The sequence below is a fragment of the Podarcis pityusensis genome (assembly GCF_964106645.2).
Source record: "Podarcis pityusensis genome assembly, chromosome: 11".
In the NCBI taxonomy this organism is placed as follows: domain Eukaryota; kingdom Metazoa; phylum Chordata; class Lepidosauria; order Squamata; family Lacertidae; genus Podarcis; species Podarcis pityusensis.
The window spans coordinates 16,821,828-16,837,771 of record NC_138036.1 but is presented as its reverse complement, the minus strand read 5'-3'; the positions used below and the strand labels follow the sequence as shown (position 1 = coordinate 16,837,771).

Genomic DNA, 15,944 nt, shown 5'->3' with positions numbered 1-15,944 from the left:
AGCAGTATGTGAACCCAAGTGCAGCTATTCTTTGATATTCACATGCAGTTTTCCAGGCAAAAAGAAGCCTCCAAAAATGTGTATATTGTGGGGAAAGTATACATAAAAATGCATATATTAATAAAATTAATGTACAGTGCATTATAATAATTATACTATTAATGCATTACAGTATTCGGCAAAATTGCATACGAAAATGGATGCATTAGAGGAAATACACACTAAAATGCTTGCTAACTGGTTTTTACAATCCTCAAAAAAAGAAACTGATGCAGAAATGTGTCTGATTGAAATTCAGATTGGGAAGGTGAGAAACTGAGCAAAATCAAAATTGACAGATTTGCCTGCTCTCTATCCGATAAAACACTAGAGACTTCAAGAGTTAGGCCCTTGAGAATTGCAGTCTATTTTCTTTGCATTCTTGTTTACTCCAGGGCAAGATCCAGATCGACAAAGCTCAGCAAGTGATCCAAGAAGAAGAAGAAGAAGAAGAAGAAGAGTTTGGATTTGATATCCCGCTTTATCACTACCCGAAGGAGTCTCAAAGCGGCTAACACTCTCCTTTCCCCTCCTCCCCCACAACAAACACTCTGTGAGATGAGTGGGGCTGAGAGACTTCAAAGAAGTGTGACTAGCCCAAGGTCACCCAGCAGCTGCATGTGGAGGAGCGGAGACGCGAACCCGGTTCACCAGATTACGAGACTAGCGCTCTTAACCACTACATCACACTGGCTCTCCAACACTTTCCAACACTTTCAGATGCCACTTACAGTAACCCTTTGATGCAGCTCTTCTTTCGTTTCATCGTCTTCCCACAGGTCATCAGCCACTGAGTTATAATCGGCTTGCCACTGAGTCACAAACTCCTGTTTGTGGTCGGGGCGTGTTAAGAATTCCCTGAAATGATTTCTGTGCACAACAAAATGAGAAGAAGCCAAAGGTTCAAAAAATGAAAGATGGTGGCAGGAACAGTGCATATCATTGAGTCATAAAATCCCCTTGGCTTACCTAGCATGTGACAGATAATGAATGATGACATGCTGTTCACCTCTGAGGCATCGAAGTGTGGCTTTGATGTTATTCTTATAGGTTTTCTCCACCGTTTCCCAATAAGGAACTAAAAATTCAGGCACCTCCTGTTAAGTTTTAAAGGACATTGGTTTTATGTGCCGACCAATGGGCTGCCTAACTAAAATGCTGTCAGGAAGGGTGTATATTAAGTTGTTGCACCATAAGTTATTGAAGGAGCGTCTCCACCCCCATCGTTCTGCCCGGACGCTGAGGTCCAGCACCGAGGGGTTCTGGCGGTTCCCTCATTGCGAGAAGCAAAGCTATAGGGAACCAGGCAGAGGGCCTTCTCGGTAGTGGCGCCCGCCCTGTGGAACGCCCTCCCATCAGATGTGAAAGCGATAAATAACTACCTGACATTCAGAAGACATCTTAAGGCAGCCCTGTTCAGGGAAGTTTTTAATCTGTGATATTTTAGTGTATTTTGGTTTCCATGGAAGCCACCCAGAGTGGCTGGGGAAACCCAGCCAGATGGGCGGGGTACAAATAAATAATAATAATAATAAAAATAATAATAAAAATAATAATAATTCTACCTTTTTATTTTATTTTCTTCTCTTACCTCAACTTCCATGCCTTCTTGCCATGTCATTGCTGATACTATGCTTGACACAGCCACCTTCTTGGCAAGAGCCAGTGTCATGCTATAGGCAAAGTATTACGAATGGAAAGGGAACGCCCTCATTTCAAATCTCCAAGCTCACTGGGTGGCCTTGAGCCAATTTCTGTCTTTCAGTAAACTATCTCAAATGGTGTTATGGAGGATATATGACTAAACGCCTTGGAAATTGGGCAGGAGGATACTAATAACAAGCCTTTTACTTATTTTGCACTTTTAAAATTCCTCCTCCTAACTCAAATTCTTAACCACCATGGATGGGATTCATCTAACAAGCCTCATCTTGTGCAATGGGGCTTTATCTGCCCCTCCCCAAATTGGCCCAGGGGGAGCCAGGAGAAACCCCAGAAAAGCACACGGGGGAGGAAAGGAGAATCGTTCCATCTGACAAGCTGAAATGTTTATGCTGACAGAACATCTGTTGTAGCATGACATTAAATCCAACCCAATAACTTCGCTTTAAGACTTTTCTTGCCTTCTACAGCGACCTATGGGGAGGCTGCAGTGCATACGACTCTCCCTATCTCAAGAATTGGCCAACCAGTTTTGCAAAAAAACAACAACACCTTTTCCATTTTATGTTTACCATGGCATTGGAAGCCATTCAAAACATCAAGGCAAAGGTGAGGGTGGGGAAGGAAGGAAGGAAGACCACCATAATGTAATGCTGATTTTGGACTGCCATACTTGAGGAAGTGGTTCATCAACGTAAACCCATTCATCTGATCCTGGTTTAATTCGAGGTAGCTCTACAGGAGGGGGAGGCGGTACATCTTCAGCTGAAGCTGGAGCGGTCTTCCCTTTCTCTTTCCCTCGTGGAGTGCCTTAAATATAAACACACCGTTAACATTTGGGAAAGTATTTTACCTAGGAATACTTTAATAAGTTGTGAGTAACAAACGTTGGTTGATTTCCCTGAATGCCTTTGATTGATGGACATTTTATGAGTATATTATTTATCATTCAGGTCAGGCTTCAGGCTTGAGAATGTCTTCCTCTTCCCTTTGCCAACCAAAATGTTTCCCCTGCCTAATCAAAACTTCCCAAGATGCTTTTGGAGGAAGAGGAGGAAGTGAAAGTGAAAGCAGCCGTCTTTTGTGGCTGTCAGCAAAACAGTGCTGTAAAAATTAAATAAACCCATACTTTACCTGGTTTACCTTCTTTTCCTTTGTCTCCTTTATCTTTCTTTCCTTTTTTACCCTTCTTAGGTGACTCTCCTGGGGGGGACTCTGTAGAGAAATTCCATATGTATCAGACAAACATTATGGCACATGGTAACTGAGCCACGTCAGTGCAGAACCACACTTCTATGCAGGGGTGGAGAGGGATGGGAGAGGGGTTTGTTTGGAAGTGGAAACCCCCATGCTCTGGCTTTGAAAACACGATGCTAGCCATTATGAGCCAAGACCAACTTCAAATTTCACCTTCGCTTGTGATGCTCAGCTTCTCTCACCTGCCTGCTTCCCTCCCACTGTCTGCTTTTCACACTTTTACAAACTGCAGGAGGGTGGTGGCGGCGGCGGCGGCGGAGGGACAGCAGCCACTGAAGCTAAGGTTGAAGGCTGCTTCTAAGCTACTTCAGCACATGTGAACTCTAAAAAGTGTGGCTTTCTCTCTCCTCCCCCTATTCCTCATTGAGCAAGAGGAATAGAAAGCTATAGTCCCCACCCCAGGTTAACCCACCCAATGGCTGTTAATCCTAAACCGGGGGGGGGGGGGGACGGGACATGTGGCTTGCCAGCTACTATTGAACTCTCAATTCCCATCAGCCCCTGCCAACATGGTAAATGACCAGGGATGGTGGGAGCTGTAGTCCAACAGCATATGGAGGAACATAGGAATAAAAGAAGCTTCCTAACTAGTCCATCCAGCTCATTATTGTCTACACTGACTCCTGGGGTTCTGGCAGGGGACATGCCCAACCCTAGCTACAGATGTCAGGGATTCAATCTGGGATCTCCTGCATACAAAGGAGATGCTCTACCACTGGGTTATGGCCTTTTCCATAGGACCACAGGTGTCCCCAACTTCCTCCAGTCCTAAGGAGTTCCTCACTCTGAAGTGAAGACTTCTGAGCATGTTCAGAGCATGCATTGGTAACTTGGGAAATTGCAGGTCTTTATTTTGAAACTCCACTCCCCAAAGTTTCTTTTGAGAATGGAATGTCTGTGCATGCTCAGAAGGCTTTTGCAAGTCTTCTATAAGACCATTTCTCCTCCTACCCTGCCACCACTTCAGAAATTTGATGTGTTTGAGAAAGTGTGTGTATATGAAGCTGTTTCAACACACAGCTCTGGCTCACATTTAGCGCTCCAGATCTCTAAACATGGTTATGAGATCAGGAGCAGGTTGTGAGATTAAGGGCACCTTTGCCTCTTTCACAATCATCTGCTCCGAAACTTCCCACAATGACTTAACTATGGGTTACATCTGCCCCAACTTTCACAAGGGTTAACAATAACCGGGGTCTGAAAGCAGAGCATGATGCTAATTTGCAAACCCTGGTTAGGAGGTAATCTTGTCAGGGCTGGTGCAGATGTAGCCCTAGAGCTGAGCCAAAGGTTCTCAGGAGAACCTTCGCCCTTGATAATGGAGAAGGCATTTCCCACAAAATCACACCCTTCCCCTAAGGCTGTTGGGGTGGGGGCGGGGGTAGGGAAGGCCAGTGGGAAGAGGCACAAGAGAAGGCAGGGGTTGAGGGGGGAGGAGAAAATGTCTTGGCAGCTCACTCCAAACCTCTTAGTCACAGTAAGAGACCAGGAAAGTGTCAGCCATAACAGGCCACAAAAAACATTGTCCATACTCAAGCATATCATACACTTGGGTACAGCAGGGAAAGTCATTTAAATGGATTTGGTCCAATGGCTACTTACATGTGAACTGCTTGTTTTTCCTCACCTTAATTATAGAAAGAGATACCCAACTAACTTATGCTGAGAGTAAACCTGCTGAAATCGATGTAAAACACTTGCAGAATAAACGTCACTAGACTTACAGAATCTCTTTTGGTTTCCCCGAAAATTCATTGATTTCTACTCCAAGTATGACTTAAGATTTTGTACCTGTGCTTGTTATATCTGTGACATTTAGAGCCTGTTTGTTGCACTTACAAGAATATATTAACAGACCAGTCACATGATCTATAAGGTACAGGTAAAATATTACATCAGTTCACGTAGAAGTCACTAAACTTTCATCAGCCATGAAATCCTTCACAGTCTTTTGCTTAGGAAGGAGCTCCCAGATGAGCTTTAAATTTAGCAGCAGGCAGAATTTCAGAGGCAAATAGTTTCAAAATGAGGGGTGAAATACCTCAGAAAGGGTTTCCACACCCCTATGTTGCCCCTGGAGTGAAATTCAAACTGAAAGGAAGTTATTCTGTAGGCTAAATAGCTGAGGAATTTGCAGAAAAGACCAGCAGAATTTCTTTTGCATGTGTGCAAATAAAGAAAGAAGTTGCAGTTTGTCACTTTTTTTTTTTAAAAAGAGTTCTCAGCTCATTTTACGGTTCCTGAATTCATGATTGATTTACAGTGTATTTATATGATTCACCACCAACCTTTAGGTGCCGCAGGTGGCGGCTCCAGCACTTCTGGAGAGGGAGCAGGGGCAGGTTCCTCCACCTTTTCTACCGAGACTGCCGGAACCTCTTCTTGTGGCAAAGGCTTGGCAGCTTCTAGTGCTTGCAGTCTTTCAGCTTCTCTCTTTTCCTCTTCTTTTCCTTCAGCAGCAAAACACATACAAATCAACAACAAACCCGTACATCATTATCTCTCTGCCACATTGCTGGTACGCAACTTGAGAAAGTTACTCCCCAAGATGTCCCAGACAAGGGATACAATGCATAAACTCCAAGGATTTGCTCACTGCTGGATTACTGCAATGCACTCCACCACAGGGCTGCCCTTGAAGATGGTCTGGAATGCAGCCGCCCATTCATTAAGCAGGGCAACAGAGTGGGATCGCGTCACACTGAATCCGAATGCATTGTGGGATCTCTGGCAATTCAAGTTTTGGGGGTTAATACTAAAAGCCCTGAGTGGCTTGAGGTACAGTTACCTGCAAGAGCCCCTCCCCTAATACCCGATGGCTTGAGTTTTAAGATATGGGGGATGGGGAGCATTGCTCCATTTGCAGTGGTAACAGAAGATGCGGCCTTCTTTGTGGTGGCTTCATGGAAATCCCTCTTGATGGAGTTGTGCTTGTCTGCAGCACTGACATCCTTCCACCAACATTTAAAAGCACCCTTGTTTATTCATGCCTTTGGTGAGGGGGAAATGGTGTGTGAATAGCCAGCTGATTTTCCCTGCTGCATGGGTATTGTGTATTTAACACTTTTTAATCAATCAATCAATCAATCAATCATCTTGGTACACCTTGCTTAAATCAAATTATGAACTATTTATAGGGATGGATGAATCTTTCAATTTCAGTTCTTCTTAACTTCTCATTCTTCTAATCTTAAGTTAAATTCTCCAAATTTCTGCATCAATCTGCATTTTTTTTAAAGTCCTCATGAAATTCTGTAAGTGAATTTCTCCTAATGGACACATTTTTGTACACAATTTTGCTTAATAATTTTGGCAAAGCAATCTCTCCTAGCATAATTCATCCTTGTTTCCTTTTCACTAATATATCTATTTTATGTGCACTCCATCCTAGTATATGCATTTTTGTGTACATTGCTTGGCAAACTGTGGTGCAAAATTCAGAGAAAAATGGCTGTGTTTCAGTTCACTTATTGTTTCAGAAACAGCAAATTAGGTGGGCTTGCCTTTAAATGAAAACTGATTTGAATTTCTTCTTTGCCCCCAGCTAGTTACAGCCCAAAGGTCTGGGGAAGTAAAGATATGAGGGAAGGGTATTCATTGCCACACTGTGGACTATTTCTTTATCCCATTACATGAAAAAATTCAGTCAGATTATTGAAAGCCCTTTAAATATGTACATATTTGTATTTGTAAACATTCATATAAGCACGGGAATAGCATTACTTACTTTTATTTTGGATTTTAACAATTTCTTCCGTTATAATTTCTTTTACCCTTTGACACATAAGATTCTCCTCTGTCTCTGCATTGACCTTTATCAATATATTTTGCTGCTCAGAATACCAGTTTTCTAGCTTGGGCCATGTCTCCAGGAAACCTATAATTCTGTGAAATCAGAATCACACACAAATCAGGTATTAGAGAAGCTTTCAAAATCCCAAAATAAATAAAAAAATAAAAATGACTTAATGCCTATTGATAGTTCCAGCAGAATGTCCCTAAAACAGTGGTGGAATGGCATATTATCAGATTCCTAATTTGGCATTTATCTACTAGTTCTGTGGATTCTGATGTTCATCCAGGAAGTTGGGCCAAGTACAATTTCTCTGCCTAAAGTCTGGGAGCTTCATGGCTGAGAGTGGACTTCAAGCTGGTTCTCTCTAGTCCTAGTCTGATACTTTGCTCACTATACCACACAGGGGCTGTTTACTCATTTTGTTCCATGGGCAAGAGAGGAGGCAAAGTGTCAAGCCAAAATAACACACAATTTAAGCAGCCGGGCAAGTTTGGGAGAAGGGCCAGGTGGCGAGGGTGGATTACGTATGCCGTGGAGAAAGTAGAACCTAGGACCATGCAATGAAGCTGAATACTGGACAATTTGGGACAGGCAAACGTAAGTACTACTTCAACACAACACAGTTAAATAATGGCAGGGATAGTCACTGTGGTGCCTTATAGAAGTTTTCAGACTAGAATTCCCATAATTTGTGGCTACTGGCCATAAGGACAAGAGCTGACTAGCATTGATGGGAGCTGTGGTCCAACAACATATGAAGGGCACCATGTTGACTACCTCTGAACTATAGGATCCACTCCCATGGTGATGGCCATTATCTTAGGTGGCTTTAAAAGACTGTATAAATTTGTGGAGGATAGGGCTATGCTCCACCACTAGAGTCTAAGGAAATATGCCTCAGTATACCAGTTGAGGAGACTCATAACTGAGGAGATCCTACAGCACTTAGGTCCTGCTTGCAGGCTTCCCACAGGTCTCTAGTTGGCAGCTGTGAGAACAGGATGTTACACTAAATGGACCTTTAGTCTAAATCTGACAGGACTCTCATATTGACTGTAACTGACTCACCTGTGCTGCATCTGGCTCCTCACAGAATCATCTTTTTCTGCGTCATGGAATTGAACTTCTGAAACTTGATCACCTTCTCCTAGCCTGCCCTGATGGGAGTCAGCTGTTCAGCAAAATATATAAAAAATAACAATTTTGCGAAGGAAATTTCCAGGGAGAATGCTTTGATAGTACATGGTTTAAGGCAAGAGTGGGGAAACTTTTTCAGACAAAACTAGCCCACTGAGGAACGTTGATGAGCAAGGTATTGGCATGCTGCGCCGGGGGGGGGGGGACACACACACACCAGTGTTCACAAAAGAGCAGAGAGAGAGAGAGAGAGAGAGAGAGAGAGAGAGAGAAAGAAAGCCTAAGGCAGGAATGAGGAACCTTATTCACCTCAAGGGCAACATTCCCTTGTAAGCAACATCCCACAAGCAGTGGTGGGTGAGGCCAGAGACAAAAGTGGGTGCAACAGATGTGACTGTTAGAATGGATTATGTCAGGGGTCAGCCCACAGAGGCCATTTAACCAGCCCACAAGCTGTCCCAGAACTTAGCTGCCCGTTCAGCAAGTCCCGGCACACTGTGCTAAACCGGTGCAGGGACTTGCTTCCACGGCACCGGAAATCGCATCTGCGCAGACACCGAAAACCGTGGGCGCGAAGGATCTCCACAGAACCGATCTGGCCCAGGCAAGGTAAACCTTGCTGTCCCCTGGATTATGTTCCAGCTGTGTAATGAGGGGGAGAGCCTAGGTGGGGTAAAATTGAGTGTATTGAAAGAATGCATGGCTGGCTGGCACAATGAACAGGACACTCTTTTTGAGATGTGAGGATATACTGCAACATTTGTTACAGGTCCCACTGGGAGGTAAGATTTTTGGAGTGCATTTGCTGTCTGTTCCAGTGGTTCACAAACTTCCCGTGCACACCCCACAGATAGAGGAGGAGCTAGCTGCTGCAGCACATGTTGTGCACCCGGGGGCGGGGCTAGCGTCCCAGGGGGGTGCTGCCTGAGGCAAGCATTCCAGGGGGGTGACACAGTGATGTCACCCCCCGGGTGACACCTGATGCGGGCTGCACTTACCGCACCCCCCTTCCTCCGCCAGTGCCCACAGGTGACTTGAAAATTGGTGAGGATCTTGGTTGATCCATATGAATATCTAATGCCATGGATGTGCCATCTCCTGTCTTCAGCCACAAATCTACAGACAAAGCCGTAACCACAAATCCACAGGCAATAGGCCATTGTGCAATAGTAGCAATTAACACAGTTATGTGAATCTGTCAGTACGGGTTTGTGCCTTAATCGCATGCATTGAACTTTAAACTTACGCTTGACAAATGCCACCCGGTTCAGCACAGTGTCGTCTGAAACTTCAAGCAACATAGCAAAGTCAAGAGCAGGTGGGTGCACAGGTGGCTCTTTTAGAGCTGATGGATCTGGAACCAACACAGGTTTAAAGTTTTTAGCCATTGCTTCTGTCTGGTCAGGATCTCGCCTTGTCAGTGCCTTTTCAAGCAGTTTGGCCTGGTTCAGTGTCATCGGAAATCCATCCAAGATCCAGCCGCTTTCTGGTGGCAGTCGGCTAAAGGAAAAGCAGAACCAACCTTAAGCACATTTGGAAGATTTTAACCATTGTTCCAGCACTCAAATAATTTTCCTCTGCCATTACATACTCCTGCTAGCATGGTTCTTTCAAACTCTATTAGATCCTAAAAGAGGCAGATTTAAATATTTCAAAAGAGTTCTAGAAGAATATAGACTGAAATAAAGATGTCTGAAAAGAAAAAGTGGGGGGAGGAGAAAGAACATTTCAGCTGAGCCAAGGCTAAAAACAAACCACATGGAAAGACTACTGTTTTCTGCTGGGTGGTCTCCTGAACTGAATTTCATTCCATGAACACAGATGCCACACACCCAAATCAACTTCTTTGTCGACTCAGCATTGCCACATTTGTAGTGCTAGTCCAAATTTCTCTTTCTGGGAGTCTAATAGATTAGAAGAAATCTAATCTAGCAAAGTCTTTTGAATGGTATACATACAAAGGCAGAGGAGATTAAACTGATTCCGCAATCTCGTGCATAGAAAACTGCCTTCTTTCAGGTCTGATTCTTGGCCCAACTAGCCCAAACGAGGGTGCCTGCCCATGGCTTGTGCTCCCCATGCACAGCATGGTCAGCAGGTGTTTCTTCACCAGGCCAAGATAACTGAAGAGTACAATCAACTATACACTTCAGTTACATTCACAAGATGATGAAAACATATTCTTGTGTCTCACACCAAGTGAGGGAATTGAACATGAGAAGGTGGCAAAGGCTATTTTTACTGTAGTCCATTGGCTATAACATTTTATACTTCGTATTCCTTAGAAATATGACCATTAAACCCAAATGAAGTAAGGCTACGCTATACCCTGTTCCCTGAAAAGGGGTGTTACTAGGGTTACAAATAGACCATCCCCATATGGACATTGCACACCTTGCAGGTAGACTAGAAGCTGGAGGCAGGGGTGGTGGTTAAGCAGCCTCTTACCACCAACACCCACTAGCAACCTCCCATGACTGCTTTTCAGAATGCCTTTTTAACCCATTACATACTCCGGCTAGCATGGTTCTTTCAAGCTCTATGATTCCATGACATAGCTTCTCCAAGAGCACTAATAACTAACCACTGAACGTATATAAAGCACATTGGCTTCATTGTACAGGTACAAGAAACTGAAAGGGGGTATTTAAAGGTCTTGTACCTGTACAACTTGTGATCTGCAAAGCTGAACGGATCCCTCTAGGTACTTAGTAAACCTTCTGCTCTGGTTGCTTACCAGGGATGGCAAGCACCTAGGGGTGTTGTCAGGCACCTAGAAGGCCGCAATATTGGGCTGAAGGATTGCATTTGTCTTTGTGGGTGACAAATTGTGCATCTCTGTGCTAAAAAGACTCCACAAGATAGGCTCGACTACAGCTTTTGCCTATCAGAAAATAAAAATAACATAGGAATAAAAGTCTAATAAATCTAGCTTCTCCCAAAATCACTGGCTGTGGTGTCTGCAATGCCCTGACGCCTCTTCACAGAACCCCCCCCCCCATCTAAATAGACAAGAGAAACCCCAAGAGAAAATCAAGAAAAAATTATAAACTGCATGGATTATAATACAATGGACCCTTCCCTGGTATTTACACCAAGTATTTCAGGTCTGCTTAAAATCATGTAGAACTTTTCATGGATACATGCTCCTACCTTTTCTTTTAAGGGGAATTGGGAAAGATGAAAGCTATTCAGTGAGCATTAACTGTAATGCTTTCTGATCTATATGTGCATGGCAAATAAGGTTGCTCTTCCTGGGGCGATGAATAGCATCTCCCTCTAGAAATAGGCTCAAATTATTTTAATGAGTGGTTATTACCAGAGCAATTTACTCTTTATCGTAATGAGGGCAAAGCCTGACCCTAACAACAGACACATTTAACCACATTCAAATAGAGTCATGCAGAGTCATCTATTCCATACCTAATAGCCTCCACCATGATGCCAACTAGCAATTCATCTGGAATGCTTTTTCCTTTCTTTAATAAGCTCTCTGCTGCTGCACCAAGCTGAGCGCGAATCGAAAGCTGTGGAATTTTATGGGAGAAATTTAAACAAGGAGAGGAAACCTTGGCAATTGTACATTAATTTGATTAGAGGAATAGAAACACACCTATTTGTAACTGACGTTCTCTAACTTCAATAGAGAGCAAGACATTTGGCCAAGACTGACCAGCCTGATGTCACTGAGGTTATTTCTAAACAACTTAAGGCCAAATTATATCTATTCCTATGGTTTTCACTTGCATGACTGGTTTTCCTTTTGAAAATAGCTTGTGAGGTGGGGTGGGGGAGCCAAAGCAGGAAAATGGCATGGGGAAGAGCTTAGACCCTTTGACTCGGTTTTGATTCCTAGTCAGAGTTGTTCCTGCCCTGCTCTTTCTATTCCCAGTCAGAAAAAAATGTCCCCACTGACTGTATAAATCATGGGTCAGCAATCCTTTTCAGCCGTGGGCCGGTCCACTGTCCCTCAGACCTTGTGGGGGGCCGGACTATATTTGGGGGGGGGAATGAACGAATTCCTATGGCCCACAAATAACCCAGAGATGCATTTTAAATAAAAGGACGCATTCTACTCATGTAAAAACACGCTGATTCCTGGACTGACCGTGGGCCAGATTGAGAAAGCGATTGGGCTGCATCTGGCCCCCAGGCCTTAGGTTGCCTACCCCTGGTATAACTCCATGTTCTCCCAGGCCAGCCACTGACTATCCTCTACAAGAAAGGCTATAAAGACTTCATGTTAAGGCTGGAACTTTGCCTAGGAAATGATAGGTCTTTCATTGCTCTCTGCTTGTTTCCTGGTACCAAACCATTAGCTCAGCACCCCTGGTTTGGTTCCTACCCTTAGCTCAACTTCTGGCACCCATTCAATGACCATCTCCAGCTCACCTGAAAACAAAAATTATATGAAAACCAAGGGCCAAGCTACATGTGAGGTCAATCACATGCTTTGCCCCTGAGTGCAGGACTTTTCTTTTACTAATGGCCTGCACTGGAACCCTGGCTGAGGAGGAGGGTAGACAGGCTTCTACCTTTTGCCCCTCACTGCAGTTCAAATCCAAATCTCCCCATGCCCACTATTTACCTGGGGAGAAGCTCCCATTAGCATCAATGAAACTGTCAATGGAAACATATGATTAAGGCTGGGATCAAAAGTGCTACTTAGGCTGAAATGGCTTGCAATAGCAAAATATAATTGTTTTTCATATTTGAGCAGGGAAACAGTGCATGAGGGATTTTGAAATGTAAGTGGGTGGGACAACCCATCTGCCAAGCACATGTCACAGAATGACACCATGTGATTGACAGGTGGGTAGTCATGCTAGCCCAAGGGGGTAGGACCAGATAAAGATCTTGCCCATGAGCCAAAAAAGTTGCCCAGCCCTGACCTGGAGAAATGGACAATTAAAGGATGAGATACGGGTGAGTTCAGATATTCAGAAAACTCTCGGAAAGATTCTGGGTTAATTTGCTCTACCAGGGATGTAACGTGAGAACTTGGCACAGAGGTAACAAACCTGTGGGCATCCCCATTTGGCCTATGAGGCCAGTTCTTCCAGGCCACACCCTCCTATCCTGCACCTGATGTCATATATGTGTGGGACAGGTAAAGCCCCTTTCAAAATGCAGGGCACTTTAGAAAAGGCTTCTGAAAACAAATTTATGTGCACTATTGCTGAGCTAGGGGGACGCCTAGGACTTGCCGATTGCATGGTCGGCGGTTTGAATCCCCGTGGTGGGGTGCACTCCCGTCGTTCGGTCCCAGCACCTGCCAACCTAGCAGTTCGAAAGCACCCCCAGGTGCAAGTAGATAAACAGGGACCGCTTACCAGCGGGAAGGTAAACGGTGTTCCGTGTGCTGCGCTGGCTCGCCAGATGCAGCTTGTCACGCTGGCCACGTGACCCGGAATTGTCTGCGGACAGCGCTGGCTCCCGGCCTATAGAGTGAGATGAGCGCACAACCCTAGGGTCTGTCAAGACTGGCCCGTACGGGAAGGGGTACCTTTACCTTTACCTTTACCTTTACCTTTACCTATTGCTGAGCTACAGTCCCCAGCATAGTCAGCAAAACCAAGAAGGGTAGTGGTAAATTGTTGGGTGGTTTTTGTTTTGTAAATGAAACACTTGTCAAGACTAAAAAAACTACCGTATTATACGCTCTATAAGACGCACCACACCACAAGACGCACCTAGTTTTTGGAGGAGGAAAACAAGAAAAAAAATATTCTGAATCTATGCAGGCTGCACAGTGAAAGCAGCAATCCCTCTGCCTGTTTGGCTTCTGGGATAGCTGTGCAGCCTGCATTCGCTCCATAAGACGCACACACATTTCCCCTTACTTTTTAGGAGAGAAAAAGTGAGTCTTATAGAGCAAAAAATACAGTAGTTTTATTAGAGAGTGCTTTTTCCAGAGGTATTGCCTCCTGAGGTGTTCACACTCAATCCCACAACTGAGTAAACAGAATTTGCAGGGATTTGTAGTACCTCAAAAACCTGCAGGGGGACAAATGAATGAGCCAAAACAAATTGTGTGTACACCACAGGCAATTTCTTTGCTCCCCATTTCTCCAACAAGATTGAAGTAGTTAATGCTGTAATAAAACACAGCATAAAACAAACATACTACTCCAAAAAAGCCCCACTCCAGATTCAAATGAATACTGTAAATAAACAACACCCGATCATTCAACAAATTCCAGCAGTACAAATGTAACACAGAAGTGAGCCAGCAAAAATATAAAGTCATGGATTTGTCAGGCTCAACCTTGTTATCTATATAGAAAGGAATTTTTTAATTAAAAAAAATCAAGTGCATACTTTGGATAGGTCATCCTCAACATCACTCATCTTCTCTTGTTCAATCATTTGAACGGAAGGTGATTGTTCCACAGGTTCTAGGAACAGCAAAATGAGTACAATTTTTAGATGACATTTATAGTATTAGCAATAGTCGATCAAACAAGCATTCACTGTGCTAGAACCTTACAATAGCCATGGGAAAAGGTCCTTTCAATAATTTTGCCAACAAAATCAATCCATTTCTCCAAAGTATGCTATAAAACCAAAGCCTTCTTCTGCATGACCTTATCTTCCAGTAATTAATGTGGAATTGACGCCTATTTGCAGTTTGGGGGAGTCCCTCATAATCATCTTTGATACTTTGGTAAAAAGGAAATTAATAAATCATTTGAATAAAGCAGCTAAAATTCCGAGCCCCACAAATATTTTGCTTTTTGTGGAAGTGTGATGTTCTGGAGTGAGAATCCTCTCCAACCTACTCCATTGTCCTGAGCGAGGTGTTTTGTAAATGGTACACTTTTCCTCTTCACCTCACAAGTCTGTCCTTATGTGATGACTCATTATAAGCTACTATTTTACAATCTTTCTTTCGTTTTACTTTTACGCCTGGGGTACTGCATTACTGAGTTACTGCATCATTGGTACAGCCTCTTTCCTTCCCTCGGGCAGCAGAATGTTTTGGTTGGTCCTGCGACAACCACACTGGAAGATAACCCACTTTGGAAGCCTGAAGAACTGGGTGCCCAGTTGCATCAGGAAAGCTCACACATTCCTGCTCAAGACCCTCCACAATCACTGCCAGCTGAAGCCCAAACCCGAAGGTACAATGTAAGTCTGGCAGCATGGGACATTGCTTCTATGGGTCGCAGAAGGAAGATCCACAAACATAGCCAAGTAAGCTACAAAAACGGCGACTTGCTGCCTAGCAGTTCCAGTTAATGACTGGACAGCTCCCTGCTGTTTTGCCATGCTGCTGGACAGCTCCACAAACTCAGAAGAAAAGCAGGGAATCTAAGCCACATAGCTGCTATTTTTGCCCCTGCTTGTACGTTTTGCTGTTCCCTTTTTGCCATGTACTGACAAACAACCCCTGTCAGCATGCCCATTGCAATGGGTCTGGCACCTGTAATTCATCATAAACTATGCCCACTCAGATGTACTCTAGGGAGTTTCCAGTTCTACTCTTTTTCTTCGTTCTGCCCTGTGCCCCAGATGCTAGAGAAAGGGTAGTGGGCCCTGGGGGTGCCTGCCTGCCACCCTGCAGGCTCAGTCAGTTGACAGTTATTGTCTCTTCCCAGGGAGCCTGGGATTTGCAGTTCCTTGAAGAGCTGATGCTATAACTCTCAAACTGAGAGCTTTTCTCAGCACCTTTCAAACCACATTACTAGAATTCTTACTGGGAAGCCGTCAGAAATAATTAACAGTGGTATATTATCAACAAGAAAAGATATTGATGGTGGGAATATACGCACCAAATGATAAAAAGGCAGACTTCTATCAAAAATTGGAAGATAAATTATTAAATTATAGTGATGAAAAAGTTATAATAATGGGAGACCTAAACGGAGTCATCTCGCTACCATTCTAGGTAGTCTTTTGTCCACTCAGAATGGTGGCATTCTAGGTAGTTTTTTCCCCACCCATGTTGCATGTTATTTCCACTGTAAACTGGCATTGATTATTTACTACAGTTAATTGTTCTTTGTTATGTGTTTATGTTGTAAATATATTTAATAAAAAGACTACCTAG

General features: G+C 43.8%; 1 protein-coding gene across 4 annotated transcripts in view; it reads right to left on the bottom strand.

The window, feature by feature from the left end:
• Positions 1-15,944, bottom strand: part of SPEF2 (sperm flagellar 2) — a 91,273-nt gene that overhangs the window by 43,665 nt on the left and 31,664 nt on the right. For all 4 annotated transcript variants that reach the window (XM_080973368.1, XM_080973369.1, XM_080973366.1 and 1 more), the window contains exons 14-23: positions 14,213-14,289; positions 11,315-11,418; positions 9,138-9,391; positions 7,823-7,925; positions 6,686-6,843; positions 5,247-5,408; positions 2,836-2,916; positions 2,375-2,511; positions 1,009-1,136; positions 771-909 (exon numbers count right to left, since the gene is read on the bottom strand). In XM_080973368.1, coding sequence (XP_080829494.1) covers positions 771-909; positions 1,009-1,136; positions 2,375-2,511; positions 2,836-2,916; positions 5,247-5,408; positions 6,686-6,843; positions 7,823-7,925; positions 9,138-9,391; positions 11,315-11,418; positions 14,213-14,289 — 1,343 coding nt within the window. The remainder of the gene's footprint in view (positions 1-770; positions 910-1,008; positions 1,137-2,374; positions 2,512-2,835; positions 2,917-5,246; positions 5,409-6,685; positions 6,844-7,822; positions 7,926-9,137; positions 9,392-11,314; positions 11,419-14,212; positions 14,290-15,944) is intronic.